Below are 17,038 nucleotides of genomic sequence, written 5' to 3'. Positions count from 1 at the left end.
CACCTTCATTAACACATACCTTTTATTCTCGGCTCCTTGCAGTATAAGAGCGTTCTTTTCTGCCTCTAAGTCGGGTCGTTCTTTTGCTACCACAATACCCAACAACTGATCTTCTAGACCAGCTTTCGTGATCATAAAATTGACTAAGGTTACTTTTACAGCAACTTCGGGTAGATAGTGTGGGTTACGCAATTTTGTTGTTATATATAACCTGGAAAATATTCGCAGTGGGTCTCGTAAGAGATCAAGAAACGTTATAAAAATATTGTACAAAAAATGAAATGGTTGCGCGTCAACATTATCAATCAAATGCCGATAGTACCTTTAAAGTAACGTCGATGAATCAATTCTGAATGATATGCTTATTATATTTGTTTACCAGATATCTCATTATATTTTCAAATTCGGAGAAAATCGAAGATGTCTAATTCTATGCCACGACAATAAAAATGCTCACACATGGGCCTAAAACATTGTCTCACGCACGAAGAAGCGCACCTCGAGGAAGCCGTACTCAAGCTAACTCGCGATATTCAGTCTGCTCACGAATCTTCCACAGTCAAAATTTCATCACAACCCCAGCCGTGGAAAAACAACCTTCCCGCTTCTCTTAAACGTGAAATTCGCATCAAAAACGGTTTATGCAGATTAGCTCGATTCACCCTTGATGCTGCAGACAAAAGGGAGGCGAACAGAGCATGCAAGAGGGTAAGGGCGGCCGTCTCGACTTGGCAAGCAATGAAATGGAACTCATTTCTCGCGGACCAAAGGCTGGATGGCCCCCCTTCCTTCTGGCGTGTCTCCAAATGCCTCGTGGGGAAGACGCACAATGTCATCCCTCCCCTGAAGTCAGCGGTTACAGGAAATTTCGCAGTCACTGACCAAGAAAAAGTCGAGCTCCTTGCAGAGACCTACGAAGCTCAAATGAAATGCCTCCCACCCGCACAGAACACTAAAGCTAAAGACATTGACACTGTCATCAACGAATCCAACTCCGTCAAAAGACCAGTAACCCCCGCCTTTCTTCTCAACCATTTTGTGTCTCCAAAGTCTCTACAGACTATGATCGGCAAACTTCAAACCAAAAAATCTCCAGGTTTCGATGGAATATCGATTACCCAGTTAAAAAAGCTCCCGCATAAGCAGCTCGCAGAACTGGCAAACATCATTAACTCCATCATGAGACTGCAACACTTCCCGGCGTCTTGGAAACACGCACATATAGCGGTTATACCCAAGAAAGGAGCAAAATCATCTCCATCTGATTACAGGCCTATCAGCCTTCTCAGCTCCATTTCGAAGCTTGCCGAGAGGGCAATACTCTACGCTCTCAACTCTTTCACAAAGGAAAACAACATCATTCCAGATGAACAATTCGGCTTTCGCGCTCACCTCTCATCCGTCCATCAAGCTTCACGTCTGGCTGCACACATCCATCATGCTCTTGACCAACGTAAAAACTTGGAGCAGTTCTTCTGGACCTAACCAAAGCCTTCGACAAGGTCTGGCACGACGGACTGTTCGCAAAGTGCGTGCGGCTAGGCCTCCCAGAAGACCTAACCGCTCTCATCAAGTCCTATCTCTCGGACAGATCTTTCCAGGTCAAGATCAGGGCGTCACTTTCCAGTCGTAAACAAATCGATGCTGGTGTACCTCAAGGTTCCCCGCTGGCTCCAGCCTTATTTAATCTCTTTATTTCAGATATGCCGAGAAACGAGCATATTGACGTCACCTTTTACGCTGACGACACTGCTTTCTTCACGGCCGCCAGGTTCGAAGTTACAATTCATGAACGTTTACAGAAGCAGCTCGATCATGCGGTCAAGTGGTTCAAATTTTGGAGGTTGCAAATCAACCCCCTGAAAACCCAGGCCATCATTTTCCACAAGAAGCGTTACGCACTGCGCGTCTCGCAACTTAAGATCGACACCGCAATAATTCCATGGCTGGATAACGTCACGTACCTAGGTCTTCACTTCGACCGGCGGTTCGGTTGGCATTCCCAAATCCAGAAAGCAATCCAAAAAGGTTCGGGGATAGCAAACCTGCTATCTTCTCTGATCTGCCCTTCTAGCAGACTTCCCATCTCCATCAAATGCTTATTTTACAAGATGTTAATTCGGTCCGTACTCCTCTACGGATCTAATGTCTACTTCAAGTTTGTTACACCCAACCAGGTCAAACGGCTTCAAGTTTTCCAAAATAAGCTCCTCGGGAGAATATTAAACGCTCCATGGTTTGTCAGAAATAATCAAATTCATAGGGAAACTGACACTCCAGAAATCAAGCACTTCATAACTCAATCATTCCACAAACAACAACTCAGCTCAAGTTCTTCTGAAAACGCGCTTGTTCGCGAGCTGGTCGACATGCTGGGAGCTTAGCACCGCGTCACCGCTAAGCTCTCCCCCTTTTCCAGGCTGAAACGACCTCATCCGTCGCTACAGTCATAACTTTTGCCCCCATACAACAGTACCCAGTTGTGTGTTAACTCAGGTTCGCGAATCAATAGAATCGCCGGGCCCTCGTGCCCAATAACGGCTGCCCGATCAGCGGGTGCCATATCCCAAATTTAATGCAGTAGCAGTAGTGATCCACAGGGGTCAAGTGTGAGGCGGTTTCGGTTTAGTGTATTGGTAAGCCCAGAAGCAGTTCCACATAACCCGGTCCAACTTGTCACTCCAGGGCAAGTCTCCGCGACCAGGTATGCGTCATGCATTCCACCGCCTGGTTTTTAGGCCAGAAAAAATCGAATATGCAACTCATGGAAATATGAATTAATCTTCAGAAAACAAGAAATTCAATTGTACACTACATTTGTAAAATGTTTTCCTTAAGGTAAACAACTAAGGTTTAATGAAATTCCTAGGGTATCACTTCCACATTGCTAATTCAATGTTTTCTGATACAAAAAAACATGAGAGAAATATCGTGTATCGAGTAATTTAAAACATTTTAGTTTTTTGGGAGTCACAGTATTTTAGGGTATGATTCTCAAATTATTAATCACCTTTACTTAATAATTATAGAATGTGTTTAGAGTAGTACAAAAAAAAACATACTTAAACTCGCTGCTATATTCAACAACAGAATCTCCTAATTTCAAGCATAAAGCACCACCTTGCTTGAATACTTGTTGGGCTAGCACTGGTTCTAATATAGGATCTAATTCCTGTCCAACATTTTCCAGCAGAACCTAGAATAAATGAGAACAGTTAATTATATATATTGACCATATTTTCAAAGTATGAAAAATTAATTTTTAAATGTACTATGTTACTTTTTATTTTAGGACTTGTTGATATTCTTTATAATTTTGTTTTAATATTTTACTATATTGTAATCTGAAATAAAAATAATATTTCTTTATAATATTTTAATATAGTTATTTATGTTACTTTTTATTTATTCAACGTCAATGTAGCGATTACATTGATTTAGGCTTGATATTCTTTATAATTTTGTTTTAATATTTTACTAGATTGTAATCTATAATAATAATAATATTACTTTATAATATTTTAATAGTTATTTATGTTACTTTTTATTTATTCAACGTCAATGTAGCGATTACATTGATTTAGGTTTGATATTCTTTATAATTTTGTTTTAATATTTTACTATATTGTAATCTATAATAATAATAATATTTCTTTATAATATTTTAATAGTTATTTATGTTACTTTTTATTTATTCAACGTCAATGTAGCGATTACATTGATTTAGGCTTGATATTCTTTATAATTTTGTTTTAATATTTTACTATATTGTAATCTATAATAACAATAATATTTCTTTATAATATTTTAATATAGTTATTTATGTTACGTTTTATTTATTCTACGTTAATATAGCGATTACATTAATTTACGCACAATTCATTTATTCAATATTTATATATTATGAATTGTTGTTGTTGCCAAATTCTAACTCCAGAATAATCTTTAGTGCCTTCTATTCATTTTTATTATATGCTATTAACTTAGAACTTTCAAGCGGTTTAGTTCAAGCAAATTAGAATTTACTTTATTAATTAGAATAGTAACTAATTATTAAAGAGTATTAACAATAAGCAATTTTTTCATCAAAATGAATAAAAAAAGTTATATTTACCGGTTGTCCGAACTGTATAGCATTTTCCAATATACGAACATAATCCAGTTGATTGAGTCGTATAATAGCCAAATTATTTGAACGTTCCATGTTTTTGATCCATTTATTAGCCTGACCCTGCGGATCTATCATCAACGCATATCTTCGGGCATTTCTAAACAAAGCATATATTTTATATACGTATAAAATTAATTAGGCTAAATTAAATATTTTATACATTGTCTTCTACCATTCCTTCCAACAAGTCTTTTTAACGGTATGTTAAAGCAATTATACATCTAACAACAATGCAAACGCGATGCTACAGAGAAATTATAGAAATGAAATCTCGTATTATAATTAATGGTAATACCATTGTCAGTAATTGTAGAGTTCAAAATAATAATATTATTAAGAAAATAACACACACATTTGGATATCTACACAATACAATGGTTAAAGCTCAACTAAGCTAAACGTGACACAACCAAAGTAGCGCGCAATCAACATGGTAACGGAACTTTTGCCCCATCCTATACTAGACACTTGTTTACAAATATTACCTCATTATCAATTCATAGACGCCTCTCGTGGAGAGTATGTTTTTCTCAACTAATATACCGTTCCTATATCGCCGACATATTAAGTGTTAATGATTGACCTCAACCGTTCTGGCATTATATACTTCTAAGCTTTTATTTCTCAGATTGCTTTTTATGATTTTAATCCATATCAATTTTGGAGATCTTAGTTGCATCTTTCATTCAAAGAGTCGATTTCGACAACATAGTATATGAGAAATTATGCAAATCCTTGCAATTTGCTAGTCCCAAGTTGTTCCCCAACTATGCACTATCGTATCTTAATCGAAAAATTTCATTTTAAAGCAATCTCGAAAATATTGATGTAGGATTATAACGACATCCAAGTTTCGAAAACACGCACATTTAACGTACACACAATATCTTACAGGAGAGGAAACTCTGGCAGCTTGGCTGATCCGGCTTATTGCTGAATCCAAAAACTCTAGAAACTGCTCTAGATGCCGTTATAGCAGTTAAACAGGCAGTTATCAATATTTTGGTCTATTCTTTATTTATTCTCAGGTCTGTAGTCCATAATCGAAGCCTCCACATCTGTATTGGCGAACATAGTAACAATAGCAGATAGACAGAGAACATGTTCAGCTTTTAAAGATGCCCAAAGCGATAGTTGTATTCGTCTTATATCTAGTAATGTATTTTGTAGAGGTGGTGGACATATTTTATTTTAACATCCAATAATTGTTTCACATACTGCCTGAATATCAGTATCATTCTTATGTTCGTATATCGTTGGGTATCAAAAGATATAACAACACAAAGAGATAATCCAGCTCCACTGAATCAATGGCTTCTAGATTTCTTCATGTTAACTGCTACTTCATGAAGCATACAAATGCGGTACTACCAATAGACGTAAACCATTATAATTACTTTTTCCGTAACCAAACATTCCTAAAACTTTTTACTGCCACTTGACATTTCTTGTTACAAGTTACTCATAAAACTCACTTTTAGTGAATCGCCTGAGTGACTACACAATCTGTTTAGGTTGAAAGGTAATGTAGCTATTAAGCTAAATTGTGTGTATATAGTAGTATATAAAATACGTCTAGTAAATAGGTTAAATAAAGTTTTTGTTTATTTTTGTATACTTAAATTTTTTAAACTTTTTTTGTGTTAAAAATCTAAGTTTGATTACTTTTTACTTTTTAGTGAGTTTCTTATTTATATTCTATTGTCGGTTCAATTTTTTTGCTAAAAATATTTTATTTTGTTTTAAATATTCATATCCTCGGAAAATTATGTAAAACGCTATACGCTAGCCACTATTATCTAGCCACTATACGATATTCTTTTACGCAGGTCAACCTTTAAAGGCTTATAAGGCATATAAATAAAAATGAATTAGTACAATAGATCCCTAGTTATATTCTTATATAAAAATGAAGTATTTTAAATTACTTGCAAAGCATTCAGCAATTGCATAAAATAGACAATATAACTTACGATATAATAATGCCGTTCTCAATACTGAAATTATCCGTAGGTAGACCATATATATTCCATTGGCGAATGACAACAGGTTCACCCAATATTTGTGTCAACTGGAAATCTTTCGTTGTTACTATACCATAATTGATTAATTGGGACACCCATGACTCTATCTGACTTGCCCTAAACTGCATAGTAAAAGCTCCAAGGTAAGCAACAATACCAGCTGATACCAAAATATCACCTGTAGATATAAATTAAACGACATATATACTAGATTAGTTCAAATATAAGACATTATACGAACCAACTAGCATATTATATCGTTCTCCCAAGGCTTCAGCGGTATTCTTCCACCTATCCTTCTCACCACCTAACCCACCGATCAATTCCTCAGCCCTCTGAAGTTTCAGTGTGCACAGATTTACTTCATCGGTTAGAGTTTGAAATTTCTTCTTCTCCTGAGCTAATCGTTCTTCAAGTTTTGCGACCTAAAAATAGTAAAATATTCGTAAAATTCCGATCAATAAATATTATCAATCCTATACTTTTTCCCTAGCTTCTCTTAACTGAGCTCTTTTAATCTCCAATGAAGCCATCGCCGTGTTGAACTGCTCCTCAGCTACCGCCAATGCGGCTTTCTTTGGGGCAACCACTTTTGCTACCTTGTCATACTTGGATATTGCTATAACCCATTTGCAGATTCCTAAAACAAATCGAAGCTATAAAAGATCAATTTGCCAGAAAATATTCGGATTCTCTCAACCTTCAGCTGCCGATGAAGCTGTTTTGACTTTATCCGGATCAAAATTTTCGTCGTTCAAAATTTGATCCTTCAATTTGGCCATTATTCTCGGTGGTATATTGTCCTTATCGAAATTAATTAGTCCTTCCAGAAACTTCATATCGCCGAGAACTTTCTTTGAAGGTCCCCAGTAGTCCTCTACAGTTCCAATACCGCTAGGAGCTGGTACTTTATCGGGTTTTATATCCTTCAAACGTAATGAAACAATGACATATTATCTATTTTTATTGAAAGGGTCATTATTATATATTTACTTTTAAGATACAGACTGCTTCCATGACCAATTTAACACCCTTAGGCGGATTTTTCATAGTCTTTACGATTGTAATGTCTGCCGGTGTAAGGGTATTTAGAGCAGCCAGAGCTGCATTTAAAATAGGCATGGCTTCTGCCATATTAGCCTCGCACTCATCTTTGATAGCTTGTGCTGCTTTAGCTTGCTCATTAGCAGCCTAATATATTAAATAATTTATAATTAGCCTAGCATATTAAATAATTTATAATTTACATAACAATGACGATGTCTTAATAGATAATCATAATAAATAAAACATCACCTCTTCATCAACCATAACAATTTTCTCGACTTCTGCTGCTTCAGCCGATTCTGCCTCCACAACTTTCATGGTTTCTTCGACTTTCGATTGAGCTACCACGAGTTGGGGCTGCAATGCTTCTAGAGCTTTCTGCATCACAGCCACTTCGGCTCCAGCATTTTCTAATTTCTCCAAACCAATTTCGTATCTTCCTTTAGCCAGAAGCAATTGTCTAATGGAATGGAATACAAATATAGACTAATAATAGGCTAGTTGACTATTTTTGAAAAACTCTTTCGCAATTCTGTGTATGTACTTTACCCAAAATAAAATTATCTCAGCAAAAAAATTAGACTTGAAAGAAAAATAAATGTTTGAAAAAGTGTAATTTTAAATGCGCGCTAAAACAATCCAAATCTGCACGTGATATAGCTGTCTTGGTCGCACTGGACGGTTTTGCATGGGTACAGGTCTAATTTATACACTAATTTAATAATGTTGTGCTATAATTAGGCATTCTAATGTGTATCAATAGAGTGAAGGCCCTAATGTAATTATACATTGGTAAAAAGTCCAAACAGGTTCCGTAATTTCGTTCCAAGGCCCGAAAATGTGACTAAATCTTACATGGCAGGAACCAGCCTGTATATTTTGAACACTGTTAATTGATTCACAGCAGTGAGATCAGACTAGATATTTTAAGTGCCCTTAATTGTGCCTAAAGTGTAATTAAGGTAATATCGATATAAATAACATTAATTCTTGATATTATTTGAAGTTAGGCATCATTTGTTTTTTTATTGTGTATATGAATTACTAAACTATTCTTTTTTCAGTTACCAAATAATATAGAAAATTATATTTAACATAATGTGACTAGTTTAATCCTGCAAATGTGTATAAAGTCAGTATATATTTCAACAAGATTCGAATGCCAACTAGACACAAGAGAATAGGCTCCTAACTAAACTCATTTAACATTCACTACTGTTCGCTACTCAACGACTATATATTCTCAAAATACAAAGAAAAATATTAACTAAATTCAAGCCTTCAACAAGTGTCGATCATATCCCATGATGATTATATTACAAAGATTCAATATCAAATATCTGTTTTTTTGTACAACAAATAGTTAGGGGTAAGTGACATATTTGATTGAACAATCTGATTTAATTAAGTTTTTACAGCTTGTTATTTGGGTTATGGGAAACAGAAGTTTCAAACATTTCGAACAATAGTTATGTACAGACAATGTATGATCCCAAATATTCTCACCGACGTCAAGTAAAATAAAAGAAACTGTATAGAGATCTAGTTTAATAATGCATAGGAAAACCTAATAAAAAAATATGTTATAGCATGTCTAAACAGAGATTTTATAAAGCACTAAAGTAGCTGTACATGCTTATAATATCGTAAGACTATTATTATTGAAATGAACTTCAAAGTTAGCATTTGCGTAGTTTATTTACCCAAATATAACAAGGTAATTAATTTAATACAATGCCGGATACATCTTTCACAATGTATAGAGCTGCCAAAAGTTTAAGAAAATCAAACATCCATTATTAAATGTACATAATTTAAACCTTTTTTATGTTATAGTTACTATCAACTATGTAAAATGAATATTTCAGTAGCACTGTCAAATTCATTTGCAATTGTATCCTTAAATTATCATCATAAAATTTTTCAGTAAATTTTCCATCGATACAATTTGGATTTATCTTAGCAAATATATCTTACTTGTTTTCAATAATACTATTCTCCAGTTCTCAAGTGGTGATTGTGCTATTATTGGATACTTTTTTGGAGTTATTACCTGTCTTTATTAATTTTCTTGCCAGGTGTTACTGATAGTATTTTTTTATATTTTAAAGTCTCCTTTTACCAACTATGGGTTTATCTGGATTGGGCCTAAAGTTTAACATGGTTTCCGAACCACGGACCTCAGTATTAAGCCTACTCAGTGCCGAGTGACCAACTTTATAAATCATCCCAGAAGACATCCGGTCTTACCCAGCCTGTTTACTGGCGTGACTGGGATCATTTTCTTTGTCGGATTTTACACTCTTGCCTAGGACATTCACAAATTTTAAACAAACACAAACATAAATTTACGACCATGCCCCAGCAGGATTAGAACCCGCGGCTATCGCAGCAGTAGGAGGACCGTCCCATCGCCTTTACCACTGCGCCACCAAGCCGGCGATAGTATGTTTGCTTAATGTTCTTTAGTGCTTCATCACATTTCGTCGTGAGTATGTCCGAAATATATTGTGTTTGTCTAGTATTAGTAAGAGTTCTAGTACTCTAGATCTAATACTTTCTTCTAGTAATTAAAATTATTATTCCAGATACAGTCACACAGTACAGTCATCATTGACGAATCGATTGTGAGACAATTTAGATGATTTTCCTTAACAAATTACAATTCAATTTTTTGACTGTGAGATATAACATCCAAATATAATCGGAACCCGCTAAAAAGTTTAAACGTTTGAATACAGATATGATGGTTGGGGAACGGTAAGTGACGTCAATGTTTCGTAGTGCTTCTTAACGGTGCTTCTGGTAAAATCTTAGCAATCCCACTTTCAATTTTAAAATAAATGTATTTTTATAATTTCTCTATTGTCTCTCTCTATTGTTATCTCTTTCTATTGTCATCTAGCCTATTATTAATAGCGATACCTTTAATAATACATTTATACAATTTAGCTTTAAATAAATCTTCTTATTATGGCTAATATATTCATTTCTATTTGGACCTAATTTAATAGCAGCAAACTTAATCGGACAGATAACGCTCTATCGATTAATTACCAATGAAGTTATGCTTCAAGTACGATATAAAAGGGCGATAGGCTTTACTTACTTTCGTTTGTTCAATAGAAAAGTTTTGAAGGTATTAATCATTTCCAAGTAGGAGGTCGGAGTGACGTAGTAGTGTCGTTTCAGTCTGATAAAATATTCTTCGGATAGATTCTGGGTCGATACGTGGAATATTTGGCACATGTCGATGCACACTTCACGCTCGTGATCGGTCAGTTCGATTTCTCCGAGGAATTTCTTCGCCACCGCCAGGAGAGCATCATCGGGCCAGCTCTGAAATTACGTGTCATGGTTAATTTACAAGTGGGAGATACCCGATAACATCGAAAACGTTTTCAGCTGTATATCATATAGATTAAAATTGTTTAAATATATTTTTTGGATGCTAGCTAATTTCAAAGGATCCCAGTAGGTGGTGTCATTTAAAACACTATATACTACTATGTCCCAAAATATCACCCACTTGTAAAGAATAAAATTTAAAGTTTGATGCCATTTCAATATTTCATATTTCACAAAAACATAACGAAAATATCAGTATTAAATTAGCAACAGCAAACTCAGATAATCATTGTAATAATTCTGGGCTAATTGAATGCCAAAAAATAACTATAAATTAGTTCTTTCATTTTCGTGTCCAGAAATGCTCATTACATTTAAATGTCCAGAACCTTATTAGACAACAATTGATAGAGCGTAAGTAGTATATCGTGTAGAATATTGTAGATGTATCCAGTTCCCATTTTGTATATTTGTTTCATCATATTCATCCAGATGGAACCCTTATTTCGCATTTGGAGATATTCATCAATTTTCTGTTCCCCAGCTTGAGCAGTTTTTTAATCCTTTTTTTTGTTATATTTGAAAGTCTCCTTTTTACCAACTAAGGTTTATCCAGATTTGACCCACTGCTTAAATTGGGCTCCCAACCACGGCCCTCGGTATTAAACCTATCCGCTGGCGAGTGACCAACTTAGCAATCATCTTAGAAGACATCCGGTCTCCAACTTGGTCACTGGCTACCTAGTTATTTTCCTTGTCGGATTTTGCACTCTCGTCTTGGAACAGTTACAATTATAAACAATCACAAACGTTCATTTACGACCATGCCCAAGGAGGATTCCAACCCGCGACTACAGTACTACTAAACAGCAGGACAGTCCCGTCGCCTTGACTACTACGCCAACTAAGCCTGCTAAAAATTTTACTAGTAATGCTGTTCTAGTTTTTTTATATTCGGTGTGTCGTCTTTCTATTTTTTTGGTAATAGTGTACCTGGTAACTTTTCTTCTTTTGCCTTTATGTTTTTCTTTCTTATTTCGATCTCATTATCTGCGTTCTGGAGTTCTTTCTCTTTATTATCTTCTATTTATTAATAGATATATTCTCTTCGTTCTTTATTTATCTCTTTCTAGTTCGACCCAATTTCCTTGACCCCTTGCTTTTATTAAATATAGTTTTAACAATTTTCTGATTTTTCTATTTTTTGCAGGCTTCCTCTATGCCCATATTTAGCTGTATCTCCTATTCTTTTACTACAACAATTTCACTCCTCGTTATATATGACCCCAATTGCTTATAATTTCCATTGTTTTCACAACGTATATAATGAGATTTTTTCATATTTCTACTTTAGTTCATATATCCCTCATTCTAGTATACTTCTGTTAAGAGTTTATGATATCATTTTATTTAATTTTATTTTAGTCATGATTATATATTATTTATTCTTAAGAGTTGTCCCACTGTATCACTTAAAAAATAAAATATATACTATTATCAAGCCTAATCTTACCAAATATTAAGTAAAGGACAAGAAAAGATATATTTGTCAGAAGAAAAATTGGTAGATATTCATATTTATCATATACATATCACGTTTAGCCACAACTCTATTTCTAAATATTTTTAAGAATTAAGCAATAAAATAAAAACCAACTAAATCATATATTTATTATCATATTAAATGAAAACAGTCAGCCTTTAAACAAAAGGTTATTTCTGTGTTTTTGTCAAACATTGTAAACATCCAAAATTATTTGGCTTAAATAAATAAAACCGGCTTCAAGAAAATGTAATATAATTGATGTACAAGCTCATGTTCAACAGAAAATGTTACTAGTTAAGTAATGTAAAATTCCACACCTGTCAAGGCTTTACATTGAATTCATCAGATTGCAGATAACATTATCACGATGAATGTTTTCAGAAGCACGTAATATTGCTGCACATAATCTAAAATTAACACGTACAAGCCAAGCATTCTACTATTTGCTACAGGGCAACTATTTGTCATAGAAGTAGGGACGATTAAATAATCTTATAACATAAGGACGCTTGATTTCAGATTTTTCAAAATCTACGAACATTCTATATTAAATTGTGTAATTGGAGAGTCCTATACCACTCAACCTATTTATTAAATATTGCTCTTTCAAACCACCACATTTTCTGCTCAATGACAGTACTACTCTATCCGAACAGTACTTCATTTATTACAAAGAACCAAAGATTGGATCTACTCGAACGATTATATTTTGAGTATATTGTAACAATTTATCTGTACAAAACTTCAAACTACCGAACATTTCAAAACTTATTTATAAACATGGCCTCATAACATATAACAATATATCCTTATCCCATGACAAATATAAATAAGGGATATAACGAGTTTATAAAAAGTCTAAAATCAGACATGTTTCACAAAATTTCACTAATTTATATAATTTTACAGGACCCAATGCCTGTAAGTCCATAACGCTGTTTTGAAATACTTACGCAACCTTAACTAACTCTAAGCTTCTCACCTGAAACCAATCGATGGTGCAACAGTTTACCAACGCCGGGAACTTCCTGATCCTGTTCCTAAAGCTGTCCCCGATGGGGCTCATAGTTAAGACCACGTGCAGCTGCTCCCGGACAATCTGCACGAAAAAGTTGAATAGAGCGGCCGGGCTACCGTCGGTCTGCATCGATTTATCGCGCTGTCGGTCTAGCTGACGCATCTTCTCGCAGATCTCGATTTTCTCTTCAGCGGTAAATAAATTCGGCACCTAAACCACAAACAATTTAAATTAATGGGAAATATTTTATCAGGTGTCTGACTTAATTTTTCCAAACTTATTTCATGTAAAGACACAGTGATTTTAATCTAGAAAATATTATCCATTATTACGCCATCTCTCAGGTAACCTACGAATACCATCGCGAAATAAAACTGCAACAGAGCAATGTCGTAGAATAATCAACAAATTTGCGCATATCATCCAGCGTCCAGCGTTGTCGAGCATTCCGCCGCTACAACCAACCGTTTCAAAAGTTAGTAATAAAACACGCCTTTGATGTGCCATTAAATACACAGAACTTTATTTATGGGAATGTCCACTTTAACATCTACACACTAAGTTTGAAAGAATCTATCTATTACCTTTTATCTTTGGAATCGTCGCAAAATATATACTTTGGTGTAGTCTTTGATCATTAATATCAATATATGCATAGCACGTACAATAAAGACAGTAAATAGAAGTACAGCAAAACCTGTTATTGGAGAGTTAGTACATCCAGAAAAAATATGATGCCAATAAATAACAGAAAGACAAAAACCAGTACCAAGAACCGGCAAAGGAGAAAACGATAATAATGAGAGCTAGAAATATAAACACAAAAGGAAGAGGAAGAATTTGAATGCAAAATTTCTAAAAGTTAGTTAATTTTAATATATATTAGTTTTTATATCTATGGTATAAGTGGAAACAGTGACATAAAAGATACATTTTAAAAACAAATAAACCCCCTCATAATACAATAAATAAGGTATTATTAGAAAACAATAATATGAAACACAATAACAATAATATCGGGTTTAGGGGCAATGAGAGTAGCAAAATAAATTTAAGATATACTAACAAAAAGGATATTGAGAAGGGAATAGATAAATATAATGCGAAATATAAGACAACAAAGGCTGCAATGTAGTTAGGGCATGCAATGAGAAACTGATAAAAAATATAACAATAAAGTGACCTCAAAAAGTAAAAAAATTGGATAAAGTGAAAGATCATTTGTTTAAAAGGGGAATAAACAAAAATAAAATATGGAAGGTTAAAAAAAAGAAAGTGTGGAAGATCGAGTGAACATGTAAAACAAAAACCGAACAGTCCTAAAAACTGATCAACTCCAAAAGGTCCTTTCTTTTGACAACGACATTTCTTCAGGAGATGGTAAACCAATCAGTCATTTATCAATAATTACACATTTAAGAGGTAATAAAAAATTTTTCTTCTTGGAATTTGTATTGGCAATTAAATAAGAAAATGTCAATCATAAACTCTACTATTATGAAACATGTCCAGTTTTCGGCTTTTTGATAGCTTGCCCCCTATTCTTTAAAAAACCAAAAAATGCCGTGAAACTATTTACATTTTAAATATAATTTTAATTTATACTGAAAAAGATGTAAAAATAGAAATAAAAAATTAACTTAATATTTCAGAGTTACAAATGTTTTATAATTATGTATACGATATTTCAGATGTATTAAGCCTGATTAAGTACTTACCTCGCCAGAATTCATCAGATTGCTGACATCTTCCAGAAAGCCCTCCTCTTTGATCTGTGTGTCGGAGAACAGAAAGACCCCATGTTGATCAGTAGAGCTGGCCTTTCGTAATATGACCTTAACGTCTTCCCGCCATTCGTTCATGCCATACATCCTGGTAATTTCTACTTGAAACAGCTCATATTCCGAGATATGGGACGCCAATCTGGTGAGCGATTGACGACCTGAACCACCCACACCAACACATAGTCCATGACTCCGTGGTTGCTTGAGAATACGACATATTTTTGAGAGGTGTTCAATGGCAAATCTACCAAAAGATTTACATTAAAAAAATATGTCTAGGATAATATATTAGTACGGGGTTCCTCAAATATATAAGGAAATATTGGAAAAGTAACACAAGCAAAAACAAATAGGAAAATTTGACAACAACAATGCAGTTCGGATGTTTTAAAGTCATATATTTATTTTTCAACACAGCAGAACTTAAGACTGGTATATACTCCGACATGTAACAAGTTTACTGATTCTGCTGGTGAAAATATTTAAAAAATTAAAATATACTATAAAGCTCGTGATTGCATAACCACTGCTCTTTAATAATTGTTCATCATTATTCATAATGAGGAGTATTTTTTATAGAGAATTTCGTATTTTTCGCCATGTCTTTAACTAACGCACTTGCCTATTGTATAATTTATTGATTTGTGTTTCTCCTAATTAAAAGTTAAGATTTGTCAATTTTTCTGTTAATTAAATTTATTGCGACGCCATTATATTTCTATTTATATATTTTTGAGAATGTTGTTTAATTTTAAGTTTAGAAAAAAATGTTTTCTTTTATATAGTTTAGGGGTCTAAATTATTAGACTATTTAGCTGTTTTTTGTAATATTTATAAAATGGGAAAAGAATTATGACTTGAGATAATATAGTATATGATATTGAATCGAATGTACGGTGAAGTTAGGGCGAGGTATGAAAGGCATCAAGCATAACAGAAAATACGTGAGTGGTAAAAAGCATACCCATACACATATGCTCGTTGTAGAGTGCTCCGGATAATAGGGGTGGAGGTATCGGGTCTAGAAGAAGCATGAAAGGTGTTAGATTTGGTAGAAGACCATTTATTGTGACTAAAGACATATATTTCAAAAAGGTACGAGATCATGGAGTCTCTGAACATTTTTAAGAATCGGTAACCCATGTGTTCCTTCCGCGTAAGAAGCCCCTAGTCAAAACATTATTTCCCTCCACGAAACTCTGAACGAATCGGGAATCGGAAAAGTACTTCTTTAACTTGACTTCTCAGCCATCACCAAGAACCCGAGGAAGGAGCTTCACCGATAAGATCACGGTACATTCACAGTGAAGAATGAGAATCAGAACTAGCCAAATAACATCAGAATTAAGAAGAGTATGCCGGACAGAATGAGTCGGAACAGATCAGTGTCGAAAACTAAGATGAAAGAAGGAGTCAAAGCAGAAAAAGAATGAATTAATATCAGAACAGTCAGAATAGATACAAGCGTCAGTTAAGAATAAGTCAACAACAATAATTAAGAACAGAAACAGAATAGTCTATTATCAAGTAAAATATCAAACAGAATAGAATATAGAATAATAGAATATAGAAACAGTCAGAATGGAATCGCAATTTCAGGAAACAAGCTCACATCAAAGAGAATGGTAGAGCTTTGTTAGTCGTTTGTATAAACAGCAATTAGGTCAAAGGACGGAATCGGCATTAGCCAAACTAGACATACGATTTAGCAAGTCATTTCAAGTCATTTCATAATTTCTTCACAGTACGTTGATTTTATACTATTTCTGTCTTACTTATTTTTATATATGTTACATTATTCGTTTAAATAAATAAACTCGCCTTTACGCATTAATTTACACAGAGAAAAGTGAAAGAGAAATAAATTGTAATTTATTTACCACATTGTTCTTTTTCCTTAACAACAAAATTGAAGTGTATCTAATTTATCTGCGTTAATGTTAACACGTTTTATATATCCCATACTACCATATTGAAGTAAGAGACAAACAAAATATTTATTTTTCAAAAGTAACTTTGTCCATTTTAAAATAATTTCCGCTAGATATCATTTATGCTCCATGGATTTTTTCAGTATATAGAAAATGTATGTATTGTAAA

At 34.1% G+C, this 17,038-nt stretch overlaps 1 protein-coding gene across 1 annotated transcript in view; it reads right to left on the bottom strand.

The window, feature by feature from the left end:
- The window catches only part of Dhc36C (Dynein heavy chain at 36C), a 70,341-nt gene that overhangs the window by 13,889 nt on the left and 39,414 nt on the right, over positions 1-17,038 (bottom strand). The window contains exons 33-44 of the mRNA XM_076414266.1: positions 14,873-15,182; positions 13,119-13,364; positions 10,352-10,581; positions 7,492-7,702; positions 7,189-7,386; positions 6,896-7,121; positions 6,678-6,835; positions 6,437-6,620; positions 6,145-6,373; positions 4,115-4,268; positions 3,063-3,196; positions 20-211 (exon numbers count right to left, since the gene is read on the bottom strand). Coding sequence (XP_076270381.1) covers positions 20-211; positions 3,063-3,196; positions 4,115-4,268; positions 6,145-6,373; positions 6,437-6,620; positions 6,678-6,835; positions 6,896-7,121; positions 7,189-7,386; positions 7,492-7,702; positions 10,352-10,581; positions 13,119-13,364; positions 14,873-15,182 — 2,472 coding nt within the window. The remainder of the gene's footprint in view (positions 1-19; positions 212-3,062; positions 3,197-4,114; positions 4,269-6,144; positions 6,374-6,436; positions 6,621-6,677; positions 6,836-6,895; positions 7,122-7,188; positions 7,387-7,491; positions 7,703-10,351; positions 10,582-13,118; positions 13,365-14,872; positions 15,183-17,038) is intronic.

The sequence above is a fragment of the Rhynchophorus ferrugineus genome, unplaced genomic scaffold (assembly GCF_030347505.1).
Source record: "Rhynchophorus ferrugineus isolate W39M unplaced genomic scaffold, kcgeb_rfMv2 rfM9, whole genome shotgun sequence".
Classification (NCBI taxonomy): Eukaryota; Metazoa; Arthropoda; class Insecta; order Coleoptera; family Curculionidae; genus Rhynchophorus; species Rhynchophorus ferrugineus.
This window is presented reverse-complemented; position numbering and strand designations above follow the sequence as displayed.